Source organism: Hippocampus guttulatus, chromosome 23 (genome assembly GCF_054856545.1).
Source record: "Hippocampus guttulatus isolate MCC_2025c chromosome 23, RoL_Hgut_1.0, whole genome shotgun sequence".
NCBI lineage: Eukaryota > Metazoa > Chordata > Actinopteri > Syngnathiformes > Syngnathidae > Hippocampus > Hippocampus guttulatus.
In genome coordinates, this window is record NC_141283.1 from 1,178,488 (window position 1) to 1,194,570 (window position 16,083).

Sequence of the window (16,083 nt, forward strand, 5' to 3'; positions counted from 1 at the left end):
AATGAAAAAAAATTGGTGATTTGGGTTGAAGAAGCGACATTCATTTTGGGGAAGGTGATTAGCATTGTTGTTAAATGGAGCACACGCACACACACTCTTAGCACAAAAGCATTCTGCTTTCTCCATCGGCGATTATGTTTTTCCTTTTGTCAATCAGTGGGAAAAAAAAAGCTAACAAAAAACCCCACATTAGTCTGTAAATCAGCTTTACTGGAACAACCAGGCAGACATGACTGCAATCCAATCACTCAACCTCATTTTCTACTCATCAATTCCTCCACCTCCCCCCCATGACTTCGCCTTTGGCAAGGACCTTACGTTTTCATTGACATTTTAGATTGTTTGCCGGAGCAGGATTAGGCAAAAACTTTGTGGCGGGGTGATGAGAAAAAAAAAAAATCATTACATTTCAGTGCCAATCCAGGATTGTTTGGGCTTTATTTTTTCCCTTCTTTAATTACCTCTGCTGATTACCAGAATTCAAATTATGTGACTTGATTTGGAAGACATTTGATGTCATGGAATGTTGAACTGATTATGTTTTAATGGTGATTTGCATAAAATTTGGTTCGCAATCAGGTAACAAGACAAAACCTTTGCCACCGTTTTCCGAACCGATTCACATGAAATGAGGCAATGTGGATGCGATGAATGACAAGAGAAATGAACGGATTAACGCTTTAGCTTGGATAAGGAATGAGACTCTCCATTTTATTAATTTTATTTTTTATTTTTCCCCAGGAAATCCTTTATTTGAGAATGGATCCTTATCAAACTAATTTTTTTTTGTTCTCAGTTCAGTCAAAATGTGTTTTGAATCTGTTTGGATCCTTTTTGTTGTGCGCCTTGGAATGAAAAACAAACTGATTATGATCATGATAGGCATCGGGAAACTGGATACTGGTGGATAATTTTGGTATGCCCAAAGGACAAATGGATTCGCTTTGGACCATAATCTGGATTCATTAATCCGCCTCTGGATCTCTTGAGTGTTTTGGAAGCAACTCAGAACGTTGCCCGTAGGATTCAATTTGGATGCCTTGTTTTGGAGGCAAGTCGCCGATTGGATTCCTCTCACTTGTTCGTGTGCGGTGATGACTTCCTTTGAGCTTCCGCTTCCCTCCCAGCCTCGCTCTGCCTCTTTCCGGATGTTTGCGATTTGACTTCTCCCTTTCCAACGCTGTCTTAACACCAGCTTTCTCACTGCCCCCCCCCCCCCCACTCCCCCTCGAGCCTCTTCGGCCATGCTGTCCAAAGAACGTTGCAGAGGAGGAGTCAGCCCCTCCGACGTACTCTCCTCCTCCAACCTCCCTCCCGTTTCCTGTGTGCTTTTTCTTGAGGCAGTCCCGCATCTGCGCCGGCTGACAGCTGAATTCCTCCGGGAGAGTGCGTGAGAGAGACTGCATGAGGAGGAGGGAAAGCAAGCGAGGGAGGGGAGGGCGAGATGTTTATTGGTTATACGTCAGAGAGCGAGGGAGGCAACACATATTTCACGGGACAGGATTTGATGATCGACCGAATGCACCGTGTGAGGCGCGCTGAGGAGAGCGGGAAGAGATTGCGCTCACCTCCTTCCTGCCTCTGCCTCGCGCCTTGAAGAAACAGACATGCTTTTGTACATGCTCCACTGTGAGTACGAGTGTGTGGCTCGAGCTCTGGCGTGAACAGGAATGCGATTGTGAAGGCACTTACTGATCGGTGTCATGCGCAAACACGTACGCACTGAGCCAGCCGGGCTACGTTTTGTGTCGTTCAGGACGTACTGGAGGGCCTGCAAAGCGCCGAGCCAATGGCAGAGAAGTTGAAGGGTCAACTGAACGAACTGGTGCAGTACTCCAGAGACTTAGGCTCGCAGTCGGAGCGCGTCACGGCTCTTATCAAGCAACACAACAGGTGAGTTTTGATTTATTTATTTTTAAACCGAGCACATTGCGCTTCAAGAATTAGGCGTGGAAGTTAATGCATGTGTTAATGTGTATCACTACACTGGAATTTTCAGCAGACTGCTAAATCATGACGAAATAATGACTTTCGGCAAAAGCATTTTTCTCAAAATGGCACCAAAAAGTTACACGGTGCCACTTGACAATTGTTGATTGATTGCATTGTGAACACTTAAGACAGAATTAAAACTTAATGAACTGCAGTGAGTCTCACATTGAGCTCTACTTTGCCTCTTTAGAATATTTATTTTTCCCATTCGTTCACTCTTGGGGGGAGGACGGCACATTGTGAGAGCTCGCGGCGCCCGATGAGAACTGTGCAATCAATGTTTGTGCAATCTTATTTCATTTCGACGATTGTGCGTGTGGCCATCTTAAAACATGACAGGTGTCAAGCTGATGAAGGGGAATGTTGACAGAGCCACCAGTTGCTAAGCGACGTTTCGCCTCACCTGTGCTTGTTCGCTCTGGTTGTTTTGGCATTTGTGCCTCTTTGCTGTTATTTATGCTAATGAGGCTGCCCATGCATTTCAAACCAACTCTTTAATATGGATAGTCAAGAACTTCTATGGACGGCTATTCACTGCTCATAAAATAATCTTGTGTGCCACCCGTTTGGCCTCAAGATGGTTTGGATGGCTATAAATAGAACACGTGCCTAATAATGTGGCCAGTGCGTGTGTAACATGAAAGGGAAGCAGCAGTGCTCCCCAGTTCAAGGTGCCAGTTGATGTTCCCTTCGAAGGAGTGCATCTCAGCCTCTCATTTAATCATACAGTGTGCGTTCTGCTAAATGTCCCTGTCATCTTGTCTTTACATCACCCTTTCCCTCGCAGCATCAAGCTGTCACCCCTCATATTATCACCCGCGTGAACTCTTGCCCCGCTCATATGTCGCCTCTCAACTGATGCCCCCCGTTCTGTCTCTTTACCCCATTGCTTCCACTTCACCCACTTTTCCGTCTCTCCACCTGCGTGTTCCTCATCTCGCAGCCACACCATCCCTTCGTTTGTCATGTCAAGACAGTACGGTATGTTACAGTGTCTCACCATCTCTTCGTCGCCTTTTCCTCTTTTGGTGCTGCAGTCTCAGTCTCCGCGCATCCAGGGAGTGCCAAAATAAAGAACGGCTGTTGGAGCAACGCTTCCGTGCCGCCCTGCGAGACTTTCAGCAGTGGCTGGTCAACGCGAAAATCTGCACCGCCAAATGCTTCGATGCGCCGCAGAGTGTGGCGGAGGCCTCCGCCGCCCTGCAAAGAATACAAGTAAGACATATCGTTTACATCCATTTTTTATTTTTAAGACCCGCCATAGGATGACTACAGTTGCAAATTAGCATTAGGCAACATCTGGGATGTTTACAGCAAAGCTTTGCACATATGTGAATATCCTATTAAAAAAATAAAAATAAAACATATTTATAAAATGAAACACAGTCATTACATAACTACAAAATAACAATGTACCCTAAAAATGTAACCGGAATGTTTGTCTTTTTGTTTTGAGCTTGAAGCAATATCCACATGGCCGAGAGGGAGTGCTCTCTTTTTTTTTTCCGGGAAAGCGGGGGGATGGGGTGGGGCTCCTCTGTTAGCGTCCTCCTCCAGGGTTTTTCCTCCCAGAAGCTTAGCTAGCAGGTGTCAACATCCTGGCCGCCTTTCTGGAGCACCCCAGGGCACCCGTCTAAGAGGCAGGTGGTTGTCTGTGAAGGTAGATGTCCTGCCATCCTCGGTTATTACTTTCCTCCTAATTACCTTCCCGTGGCTGTCACAACAAGAAAGGTAGTGTTGGAGGCATTTCTTATCAGACAAGTCACGTGACGACAACAGAAAAAGCCAATTCAGATCTGCGCTTTATTCTATTTTTGTCCCCTATTGTCGCCAAGGTTTTCAAAGAAGGGCGTTCCTTCGGAAGTTGCATTTGTCAGGATGAGAGGGAATGTGACGATTGTATGGCGGCAGAGAAAAAGAGAGCCATGTTTTATTTATCATTGACCTGGTGAGGAATGTGGAACAATATTTCCACATGGCTGACCTCCAGGAGGGACGGCGTGGGAGGGGTGAGTTCGACGGCTGGTGGGGGGGCGTTTGGGGGAAGATAGCCGCGCTGCATCAGCCTCACTTAATTGGTGGTGTACACTTACTCTGGCAAAGGGGTGGGGGGAGATAAAAAGAAAAAAGCGAGAAGTTTGGAGACAAAAACAAGCCGGGGGTGTGTGTGTGTGTGTGTGTATGTATGTATGTGTGTGTGATGCGCTCACAGCACAGATGGTGGAGTGGTCCCTGCTGCGCTGCTGTCATCGTCTGAGCTCTGAGGGAGGGTTGTTTTGTGTTAGCGCGTGCATGGAGGAGCTACAGTAGGTTAAAAACAAAACAAAAACACTTGACTTGTCTTATCTGCCTACGCCGGTCAAGCCCCGCCCGCCTTGTGCCCACGCATCAGGAATCCGTAATGACTCTTGACTAATTGCCGCATCTGAAAGTGTAACGTGAGACTTGGAGACAAAACAGCCTGTCCGTCACACGCTTGCCTTAGCGAATGAGTCGAGGACACTTTTTAACCACATTGTAGGTGTGTGTATTCAACAGCTCCTTTTGTCTGTGTTTGCTGCCCCCCCCCCAAGGAGTTCTTGAGTGACAGGGAGCACGGCCAGGCCAGACTGAGTACAGTGGGAGCCAGCGGGGAGCTGCTCATGGCGGTGGTGTCCAAAGAGCGAGTTGAGGGGATCAAGGCCAAAGCGGCAAACGCCAGAGAGGACTGGAGGAGCTTGATGAATAACCTTCAGCTGAGGGAGGACGCGCTCAAGGTGATTATTTTTTTTTTTCTCCCGTTAGCTTTTGTTAGCAATTATTACGCCGCGTTTCCACCAGATGGTCAAGTTCACTTCAGTTGCCTTGTCTTCCCGCCTCAGATTCAGTTGAGTGTTCCACAGTTTGTGATCCCCAGAAGAAGAAAAAAAATCCGGAGTTTATAAACTCTCAACTCCTATCATCCGATAATCAATAAAATTCACAAAATGCTTCCCTTAGTACATCAATAGAATTTCAGTATCTCTTTTTAAACTGTAATACTCAAATATTCCCTGTAGTCCCGTACAAGATCACGTGTCTAAATATTGTGATGCCGTACCACTATTCGCTTCACCAATAAATTCCGTCAAACTTTATTTACACAGACTTTTTCATACACAAGTGCTTTCTTCAATAAAAGCCAAACGTTAATAGACACACACGCAGACATGCACGCCCAAAGTAATACTCACATCGACTGGCCTTTACAGCAGCGCACGGCTTAAATTAAATGACAGTACAGGGGCTCTCGCTACCGGAAGATGAAAAAAAAAAAAGCTACCAGGTGACACCGGAAAATACAATTAGCATCTTTCCCCCCCAATACTATAAATCAAGACCAATAAAACAAAATGTCATCAATAAACGGGAACGCACGAAAGTAAACAAGGCGCAACAATGGTCACCACGTGACATTTTGCTCTTCTTTATCTTCTTGTCATATTATTAGAACAAAGGCTTTGTTTGGGGGGGGGCTCTGTTTTGTTTTCTTCTCATTCCATTGCCATTGTTTGCTTTTCATTTTTGAGTCGCCCGCATTTGCGCAGCGTGGTACATTTCACGCTTTGTTGTCACGTTTTGATCGACTGAATGCCCGTCTAGAGCTTGCGGTGTCAGATGACGGAGTTCGAGGCCAGTGCCGAGCCACTGCAGGAGTGGTTGAACAGCGCTGAGGTCAGAGTTCAGGAGAGCAGCGCTCGACTACACGACCTCTCGGCCAAGAAACAAGAGCTTGGCAAACTGCAGGTAATGATCTAGCGCCCCCGATTTCAAATATGTCATGTTTGATGCCCGATATTGTTGTTAGAATTTTTAGTGTTGCTGTACCCTGTCTACAAGTGCCTAGATTAATAGTTTAAACTGTAAATATACCACAAAGTGATCGCAAAACAGTTCTTATACCTCAGTAGACCAAATTTAAAGGTGCACTTCATTTTAAGAGCAACAAAAATGTCAAAATCCCTTCACCACGATCGCTCAGATACTATTTTTGAACGTCTGTTTTTTCCTTGTAATCCCCTAAATGGACCATCTGATTTTTCAAGGGCACCAAAATACTCGTAGCTCCCCATCAGATAAGGCTCCCTAAAGTGTAATCTGAAATCAGATGGGGGGGGGGGAGAGACCTAAATATATTTGTTGAGCACCAGTGGATCAAAATAGAGCAGCGGCTTGACATAATAGTCAAAGGCAAAGTCGGGGGAATCTAATTAAATCCCCCTCTGTCAAAAGCCTTTTTTTTTTTGCCTTGCATGCGATAACAGAATCTGTCAGGTCTGGCAGAGACTAAAAAAAAGGATGTGAGGTGGTGGTGGTGGTGTGGGGGGTGAGGTAGAACATTGACGGGCGCATAAAAAGACAAAACTGACAATGGAGGGGGAAATACATCAAGCCCATCCATCGCAAAGCTCACTGTTGATATTTTTGCGTGTTGACTCTGTCGCCTTTTTTTTCTGGCCCAGCAACCAATTGCACCTCAAGTATAAGCAGTTTACCAGACAGCTGAGATTGGCTCCAGCTCACCCGCAACCCAAATGAGCAGCAGCGCTATCAAAAAAATAAATAAATAAAATGGTTGGCTGGTTATGCATATCTGACACATTGTCTTCTGTGTGCTCCTTTAATGCTCCAACAGAGTGTCCTGGAAGAGATGGCCACTCGGGATACGGAACTGGGCCGCCTCAGGGAAAGAGCTCACGGTCTGTGGGAGGGTCAGGCGGCGGGCAAGGGCTTCCTCCATCGAGTGTCCCAGCTGTCCGCACAGTACTTGGCTCTCTGCAACTTGACCAAGGTAAAAAAACGTTGGCTCATTACTTGCCATTTTTCTCGTGAACTTTCCCTCTGTTAAGTTCTGTTGCACTCGGGTTCATTCTTTTCTGCATTCCGAAAACGGTCCACGTCATACCTACGAGCCTGATCAGCACAAGAAAGGGCATAGGCTGTGTTAGCTTCATCCAAAAATGTCAAATGTGTGAAACGTGGCAGTGCAGCAGCAGCTGACCTTTTTCACGTCCTCATTAAACGGATCCATTGGATCATATGTGGTTGTCAGTGGAGACAGGCAGAGCGTTTTCACAAAATGTATTGCCATTGAATCACTAGACTGCTGGAAAACCTTTTTTTTTAACTCATTCACTCCCAAAGACGTTTTGAAACGTCTTTTCAGGCTTGGTCCAGAATTGGCTGGTACTGAATGAGTTAATGGGTTTTTTGAAACTGTCGATTAGCGTTGCAGTTCTGCCTTGCTCCTCTATTCAATTTTGTGGACATTAAATATGTATGGAAGACGACTTGTGACAAAATGACTGGAGAAGAAACGCAACACAACCGCAGTGTGGCGTTAAGTTGCTTTTCTTGTATAGTGTCCTGTGGCGTCTAGATACTCACTTACTGTGATTCTGTTCCCCATCTTATTTTTGTGCAGGACAAGGCCTCCAGGATTGAGCGTGTGGTCGGGGAGCATCGCCTCTTCTCTCAGGGTCTTAAAGAGCTCCAGGAATGGGTGTGCGAGGCCCAGATTGTCCTCGCCACTTGCACTTCCACCACCTCTGATAAAGCCGTGCTGGAGGACCGAATGTTACAGCTGGAGGTAAGCAGGAAGAGAAGAAACTACGATGAGGGCAACTCGAAAACCTGAAGTGGTTACGATAGCTGCCATTCGAGTTCAATTGTCGCTCTGTGTGCGCAGGCTTTGCTTGCTGCCCGCCAAGAGCGGGAGATCCAACTAAAGATGCTGCTCACCAGGGGGGAAGCCGTTCAGCGAAACACGTCGGCCGAGGGCGTCCCGGTCATCCGGAAACAGATCCAAGACCTCAAGGACTCGTGGGACTCCCTGTTGTCTTCCTCCATCAAATGCAAAAGGTTGTGAGCCAGTCGGCCAGTTTGACATGGCACTTGCATCTTGGTTCAGAGATCATTTCTCCTGCCTTTTACAATTTCATTATTGCGATGCCTTTGCATGTGGGAAAGGAGAGCCACCTGCGCTTTTCAGCTGTTTATTAAAGGGTATTAGAATAGTATATTACATATTGCAGTAATCCCTCGTTTATCGCGGTTAATGGGGACCAAAACCACCCGCGATAAACGAAAATCCGCGAAGTAGCAACCAATTAACATATTAAATTTTTTTTTTTAAGTCTGCAAACGAGAAGCTGCGAAAGTCAGCAAAACAACAGCGAGTCACATAGATCAACATATACAGTACTGTAAACGAGAAGCTGCGAAAGTCAGCAAAACAACAGCGAGTCACATAGATCAACATATACAGTACTGTACTGCATGTATATGAAAGAAAAAAAATGTTTTTTTTTTAAAAAATGAATATATTTGAAAAAAATCCGCGATGCACTGAAGCCGCGATAAACGAACCGCGATATAGCGAGGGATCACCAACTTCGAACGCTCACGCAGGTGCTGCTCTTGGTCGTAGCTAACGCCACAGACACGCAGAGCCCTGCCTCTTAAAGACGCACACAAAGACGCCACAGTGATGTATTTTCTTTACATTTTACGCTTGCAAATTTGTGTGCTCATATGTTTAGCGTGTTCAAGTACTGAAAGCATGCTGAAGGGATACTTTGTTTTTTAATACCGGTAAATATAAAAATGACATAGTCTCTCCATATAACATACTGTAAAGGTTTTCCCCTTTAGTGGGTGGGTGTGAAAGCTGGTTCACTGTCCTTGAATTTGTGTTTATGCTCGTGAGTTAACATCGCCTTTCGGCATTAACAGCCAGCTGGAGGGCGCCTTGTCACAGTGGACCAGCTATCAGGAGGATGTGGGTCAGTTTGTGCTCTGGATGGACCGCGTCGAAGAAACACTGAGCTGCTCGGACAGACAGTATGCAGAGATGAGAGACAAGACCGCAAACCTGGGCAAGACCAAGGTACAACGCATGCATGAACATTTAAAAATTTGTAAGTGAAACCAAAAGTTTCTCCCGACAATGAACATGTCCGTGTGTGTTCATTCATTGCAGCTTTTGTTTGAAGAAGTGCTGAGTCACAGTTGCCCCCTGGAGACGATCGCATCAAAGGGGGCCAACATGGCGGAACACTGCAATACCCGGCACGAAGTGAAGCAGCTCCAGAGTAGATACAGCACCCTGCAGGAAAAGACCAAGGTATGTCACGGCGTTTTGCTTTGCTCTGCTTTTGCTGTTTCGGAATGAGCAGCGCTTATTTGTTGGTTTATTTCACAAGAACGCAGTCAATAAGGCCAAGGGGCTAGTGCTAACCCACCAGGAGTATCAACGAGGGCTGCATGTGTTCGAAGATTGGCTGGAGCAGGAGCAATCCACCCTGGCATCGTTGTCCCATCCAGAGGGTAACGTGGACACACTTGAGGAAACACTGGAACAACTTCAGGTCATCAAACTGAAAGTCGTTAAACTGCATTATCGGCGCAGGGGGGGGGGGCACCGTATTCACTCTCACTTCTGTTCCTCAAAGATTCTACAACAGCGCTGCTCGGACGGCCAATCGCTGCTGTCTTCGGTGCTGAGCAGCAGAGAGCGGGTCATTCCTTGGGGCGTACCCCAGATCGAGGACAGAGCCCTTGACACAGCACAGCAGGAGTGGGGGGGCTACCAGGCCCAGCTGGCAGAGACTCAGGAGCAGTTGAACTCCACCCTGACCAGAGTGAGAGAGATGGGCCGGACGTTCCTCAGTTTGGCTCGCTGGCTTGAGGAGATGGAGGAGGAGGCCGGCTTGAGGCCGCACCGCAAGTCAGACAGAAGCACGAAGGAGACTCAGCTGAAGAAACTCAAGGTACACGCGTCCCAAAAAAACAAAGCTGTCATTCACATGTCCCTCGTTTATATTATATTCTTCGCTGTGTTGCTCGTGAACAGCTGTGTCTTGAAACGGTGCTGACACGCCAAAGCGAAGTGGACGGCCTCTCCTCCGTGGCCCAGCAAGCTCTGCAAGAAACCGACATCAGCGGTCGCGTCAGCGTCACGGCAACCCGGCTCACTGAACGCTACCACTCCCTGCTGCTCGGCATACAGGTGCTTGTTTTCTCCTTGGAATCGCCGGTCGCCTCGCAAATGTGTTCAAGCAACACACACACACACACACACACACACACACACACAGATAATGACTACAGATAAATAACATCCAGCTAATTAAGCAATGATCCAATCTCATTGAGCTCGGGTTGATCCATTCCTGTGTATTTTCGGAAAGGGATTTACAAATGTGGCGGCCCGGTAGTCCAGTGGTTAGCACGTCGACTTCACAGTGCAGAGGTACCGGGTTCAATTCCAGCTCCGGCCTCCCTGTGTGGAGTTTGCATGTTCTCCCCGGGCCTGCGTGGGTTTTCTCCGGGTACTCCGGTTTCCTCCCACATTCCAAAAACATGCGTGGCAGGCGGATTGAACGCTCTAAAATTGTCCCTAGGTGTGATTGTGAGCGTGGATGGTTGTTTGTCTCTGTGTGCCCTGCGATTGGCTGGCAACCGATTCAGGGTGTCCCCCGCCTACTGCCCGAAGACAGCTGGGATAGGCTCCAGCACCCCCCGCGACCCTAGTGAGGATCAAGCGGTTCAGAAAATGGATGGATGGATGGATTTACAAATGTGTGCTTTGTATTTAAAAAAAGTTTTTGATGCTTTCACCATGGACTTTATTCCATCGAGTGTTTGGACGTTTGTTTCAGCAGTTGAGTAGACCCCATCGTTTGATCCAGCCTCTCCGTTTGTTGTCTCCTCCTTTTTTTTTTTTTTTCTTTTGGGTGGGGGGGGGGGTGGTTCTTTGAAAGAAAAATCAATGGGGCTTGCTCTATTGTGCGCCCAATGAGACAATATCACACCCGGCACCGGGAGTGGAAAAGCTATCCACGCACCTCATTGATTTTTACACCTTCAGTGACAACCCTTTCCAAAAGTTGGGGCGGCTAAAATTGGTTTTGCCCACACCCGCACACACACATACCATCCCCTTTGATGTTACGCTCCTTTACAATTATGCCATGTGAAGTAGGAGGAGGTGAGGGGCTGTTACCTCCCCTCTCATCAAAGGTGTGCACTCAGCGATCTCGGCTAATTGGAGCTCCTCACCACAGGATTTTTGGACATGGCGTGAATAAGGTGTCAAAGCTGCTAAGGAGCCCTCTGCATCCTCGTGGTGTTATTGACTCAAAATCTCAGTCAAGTGGATAACGCTCCCCCCCGTCCCCCCCCCCCCCACCCATCCAGACACCCCCTCCCTTGTGCAGATAAAACAGGGTAGGTGGGGAAATGAGTATTTTCTGTTTTGATGGCTGTTCACAGAGCTTTTGGTCCTCAGTGATTCGAGCCTGCTGGGGGGGTGCAACTTGAAAAGAAGAGCGAGGCCATTGAGCCTTCCCAACACTATCATAAACAACCTGAAGGCTGTTGCCGATCACATGGGAAATAAGTCGTGCAACGTATCCAAAATAAATAGCGATGATGGATTCATGCATGAAAATGAATTTATGATAAGGACGCCAAAACAATGACGCAACTGTTTCGACCTGCTTTTTTTTTTTCATCGACGCTATGCCAGGAGACCGTCAAGCAATTGCAAGAGGAGCTCAAGTGTATCAAGGGGGCCGAAAACCTTTGCGTGTCCTTCACCGAGTGGCTCGACTCGACGAAGAAGAGCTTTGCACAAGTGACCGACACTTCTGAACCTCTCGACCGCAATGCGCTGGAGAAGAAGCTGAACAAATTAGAGGTACTGCTCTAATTAACCATGCACATGTGCATTGGGGAAGGAGTGGGGTTTGGGGGGTTAATTAACAACTGCCATTTTATATCTTACACCGAATTCAAGATTGCTTTATTCTCATTGTCTGATACATATTTCAAAAAAATATATATATATTTTTTGGGCAGGATTGTTTGTGGTGCATCACGTCAACGTTGATGAGTAGTCGGTCATGTAGTTGACTTTCAATTTTAATTTAAGAGTAGTATACTGTATTTGTTAGTATATGTTCTATATTAGTTTGCATATTTGCTGGTTGTCATGCTTTTATGCTCACAGTGTAGCTGCTGGCTTCAGGTTTTAAAGTCCTTAGTGGGAATGTTTTGAGAACGAGGTAACACAGCACCACAGTATATTTGCTTGGATAACAGTTTTTTTTTTCCAGCATGCTTGGCCAAGAAAAAGTGTGTTCTTGGCTCTTTTTTTTTAACATGTTTTCTTTTTGCTTTTTTGCCCAAATGGCAATTTTTGACAAGTAGCTCTCCTGCATAAAACAACAACAACATAGCTTGCTCTTGCAAGATGTCAAATAGTTTCTATCATCACAATGTGTGTGTGTGTGTATCGATCCTTTGTCATTACAAAGACAAACTGGATGCTGCTTTTGTTAGCTGTTAGCAGGGTGTGACGCCCCGCTGTGATGACGAGGATGAAGAAGAAGCCCCGGGTGTCAGCATCCTGCTGGCTCAGACTTCTATAATTGATGTGCCGCTTCACCACACTGCTCTCGTGTCCACAGTGGTATAGCAAAGCATCTCCGGCAAACTACCCCGCCTGCGCAATTTCTTAACTATGTCGGCTACGTGGTGCGTCTCCCGAGCTCTGTCGTTATCTTCGTGCGAGATCGATTGAGAGCTTCTGACACATGTCCATTCACCAACTTAAGTCATTCCCCTGCAGTGAGCCCTCAAGGGCCGCTCATTGAACTGCGATGATTATGCATCGACACAAAGCGTGAGCAGTCAATAGCTACGCCAAGGGTGATTAGTTGGATTTGTACTTCAGTTGAGGTTTGACTTGACACGGCTGTCAAAGAGCTTGTGTATGGACACGCGTAAGAAGTGTACTGGGGCTTCCCTGCTGTCAATGTGCATTATTAGGCATAAGCAGTACTATTATATTGTGTGTGTGTATTTTTGTTACTTTGTTACAACATAGATGTTTTTGTCATGTCATATAGCATCTTTTTTTTTTTTAATTATTCACTCATTCACTCCCAAAGAAGTTTTTAAACGTCTTTTCAGACTTGGTCCAGAATTGGCTGGTACTGAATGAGTTAAGGATTGTTTGGATTCCATTCAAAATGAAAGGTTAACATCTGTCCAGGTACAATCACAATCCTCATCAAACAAAACAAAAACAAAAAAATCCCCATTCCAAAATGTATTGATTTTTGACATTGCCTGTACATATTTCTATAATTAATGCAATATTCCAAGTAGTGGATTACGGTGACTGCAGACAAATGTTGACCGAATGCTTGTCACACAAACAAGGGAGTACACATTGAATAATTAATACGAGCATGATGGAGGAGCGTTTTAACAGCCCAAAGGGTGCCCCGGTGTGCAGCTCATAAATAATGTTCAGCAGACTGTAATGTCTGTTACTTTATCAGGCGTTAATGAAGCAGTATGGATCCTAAACACACCATAGGGACTGAAGAACATTTCCGAGCGGGCCAGACACACGGCGGGTGGCTTCGAGAGGAATTTGGAGTCGGCATTCTGTGACACAGGTGGCTGAGTCAACCTCAAATGGCAATTACGCTCTTGTTTCTTGTTTGACTTCCAAGTCCTATTAAAGCAAACCATGTGTTGGCTGTCTTAAGACGGGATAGAAGTAGCTCAGGTAGGTCACTGGAAAGAAGGAGGGGGGTAATGGTGAGACGCAAACGTGGACGTGCGCCGGCAGGCACATCACATGGTTAAGATAGATAGCTGGAGATGTCTCGTCGAGCTGAGCTCACACTCGAGCAGTAATCGAGCCAAAACGAAAGCTCGATGGCGCCCCATCGAGCTTGTGTTGCCGTTTCCCTGGAACCCCCCTGCAGCAGCTTCTTCTTGTTAGAGCTCTTATAATTAACTCCTCCTTCCATATTACTCTTTTGTGACAATGTGTTTTTAGAAACCGAGTATTTGTGTGTTTTTTTCAGATAGTGTTGTTAGTATACTACCAAACGTATGACTTTGTTGGAAATGGTCAGTACTGGAAAAATATGTATTTCTCAATTCAATTCAATTGTATTTATAGAGCACTGTCGAACAGCCATCGCTGCATACAAAGTGCTGTACATTTCTGCCCTGTTTGATCACACAGAGTCTACAAGCAGATCTCCACCATGGCCACAGCTTCCTGAAGTCCTTGAGGGAATGGGCCGAGCAGGCCGCCAACTTCCTGAGCGAGGCCGGAGCTGAGAGTCTCGGAGTGGAGGTGGAGGCGCGTCTTTCCCAGCTGGAGGAACTGGCGGGCTGGCTGAGGACCGAACACAGCTTCCTGGAGCGTGCCTCGCTGCTGGCCAAGGAGTTCCAGGAGCGCTATAAGGCCCAGGCCCAGTGGCTGGTGGAGATGAAGGCTTTGCTGTGCTCGCCTCCGGAACCCAAAGCCGACCTTTACCAACGGAGGGTACAGCTTACTAAGTACAAGGTGAAATTGCTGATTTTACATTTTTGAAAACTTTGTTTCTAAATACAGTATATGTGTGAAGATTATTTCTGGTAGCGAGAAGACTTAAAACTATAGCATCCAGTTCTCCATGGTGGAGATTGAGCATTAAACAGTTTTTCACCATTTCAGTTTTCCAGAATTGTGGGGGCGTGGCTAAACAGGGCCCAAGTGTTGTCACCGGGTCCCGGCACGAGTTGCCTCTCCCTCACAATAAAATAACTTAGTGTATCGGCCGCTGTAGAGTGCCTTATCGTTGGTCTTAAGTGAGTGCATGTCACGCAGAGAAAGGCAGAATAGCGTTTTTTGGGGGGGGCAGGGCTTGTTATTAAGTCTGATTTGACAGCCAGCGCATGGACCAAGGCTGTGATGTGACTTGGTTGCTTTGGAGTGCCTCATTGTTGGCCGTGAGACGACACTTTTGCGGAAGGAAATGCTGTAATGCCACAACAGGGATGTGAAGTTTTACACTCATGAAGACCTGTTGTGCTGAAGGCAATTAATGTCGTGCTGGCGCTCGTGTCATCACACATTCAATTATCTGATTGCGGTTAGTGCATGAAATCACATTTCTTTGGGTTCTCTGTAAATGCCTGATGTGTCGAGGTTGTCTGTGGTAAGACTATAGACTGTCTTGTTTGCCCTCCAGACTCTGCTGCAGACGGTTCAGTCCCACGATGGCTCCATCAGGTCGGTGGTAGAGAAAGGCGACGCTCTGCTGGCATCCGTCCATTACCCCTCGGTCCGGGACAAAATGAACAGGCTGCAAAAGGACTACACTGACCTCTGTAACATGGCCATGGTATGCAAAAATAAAAAGTGAAATATACGATATTTCAGCTTGACTATTCATCTGGATCGCGTGCGCTTATTGCGGTCTTGTCGCTTAGGCTCACGTGACGCAACTGGAGGGCCAAATGAAGGAGCAGGAAGCGTACCACAACGAGCTGCAGGAGGTGGAGCGCTGGCTGCTGCAGATGTCCAGTCGGATGGTGACGCCCGACCCCAGCGTGAGCCGCAGCCTGGAGGCAGCCACTCAACAACTAGCCAGGCACAAGGTGACCACCTGGACTTTTTTCCCTATATACACACCGATGATAGTAATCCCCACCATATTCACAGTTCACTATTCACACAAGTTAATTGTTTTTGGCACAAGACCAATCAAACACCAAGCTAAAATTATGGTAAACTCAATTGAGATAGAAAGAGCGTATGAAACCAAGTTTCTCGGATTAGTAATAGACTCAAAACTATGTTGGAAGCCACATATCGATAACGTAAAAAGAAAAATAGCCAAAACCGTAGGGATCCTCTACAAAACCAAGGAAGTGCTAAATAAGAGATCTTTGTACACATTATACACTTCATTATTATTACCATATATGACCTACTGTGTGGAAATATGGGGAAATGCCTGCAAAACAAACACACTCCCTATTCTCAACCTACAAAAAAAAGCAATTCGAATTATTAATAGATCAAAATATACGGAACCCACAAATCCACTATTTATCAAATTAAATACGATGAAATTTTATGACCTGGTTGACTTTAAAATCGCCCAATTAATGTACAAAGCACACAATAACCTGCTCTGCCAAAACATTCAGAGGTTTTTCGAAATTCGAGAAAGCAGCTATGATTTAAGAGGTACCAACTTATTCAAAAAA

The 16,083-nt window shown here is 46.3% G+C and overlaps 1 protein-coding gene across 7 annotated transcripts in view; it reads left to right on the top strand.

Annotated features, from left to right (window-relative positions):
- The window catches only part of LOC147185612 (nesprin-1-like), a 101,117-nt gene that overhangs the window by 45,219 nt on the left and 39,815 nt on the right, over positions 1-16,083 (top strand). For all 7 annotated transcript variants that reach the window (XM_086104574.1, XM_086104571.1, XM_086104576.1 and 4 more), the window contains 16 exons: positions 1,757-1,893; positions 3,030-3,207; positions 4,566-4,748; positions 5,614-5,757; positions 6,647-6,802; positions 7,436-7,600; positions 7,700-7,872; positions 8,746-8,899; positions 8,993-9,136; positions 9,216-9,380; positions 9,465-9,782; positions 9,866-10,021; positions 11,543-11,713; positions 14,066-14,392; positions 15,060-15,212; positions 15,301-15,468. In XM_086104574.1, the coding sequence (XP_085960700.1) occupies positions 1,757-1,893; positions 3,030-3,207; positions 4,566-4,748; positions 5,614-5,757; positions 6,647-6,802; positions 7,436-7,600; positions 7,700-7,872; positions 8,746-8,899; positions 8,993-9,136; positions 9,216-9,380; positions 9,465-9,782; positions 9,866-10,021; positions 11,543-11,713; positions 14,066-14,392; positions 15,060-15,212; positions 15,301-15,468 (2,892 nt within the window). The remainder of the gene's footprint in view (positions 1-1,756; positions 1,894-3,029; positions 3,208-4,565; positions 4,749-5,613; positions 5,758-6,646; positions 6,803-7,435; positions 7,601-7,699; positions 7,873-8,745; positions 8,900-8,992; positions 9,137-9,215; positions 9,381-9,464; positions 9,783-9,865; positions 10,022-11,542; positions 11,714-14,065; positions 14,393-15,059; positions 15,213-15,300; positions 15,469-16,083) is intronic.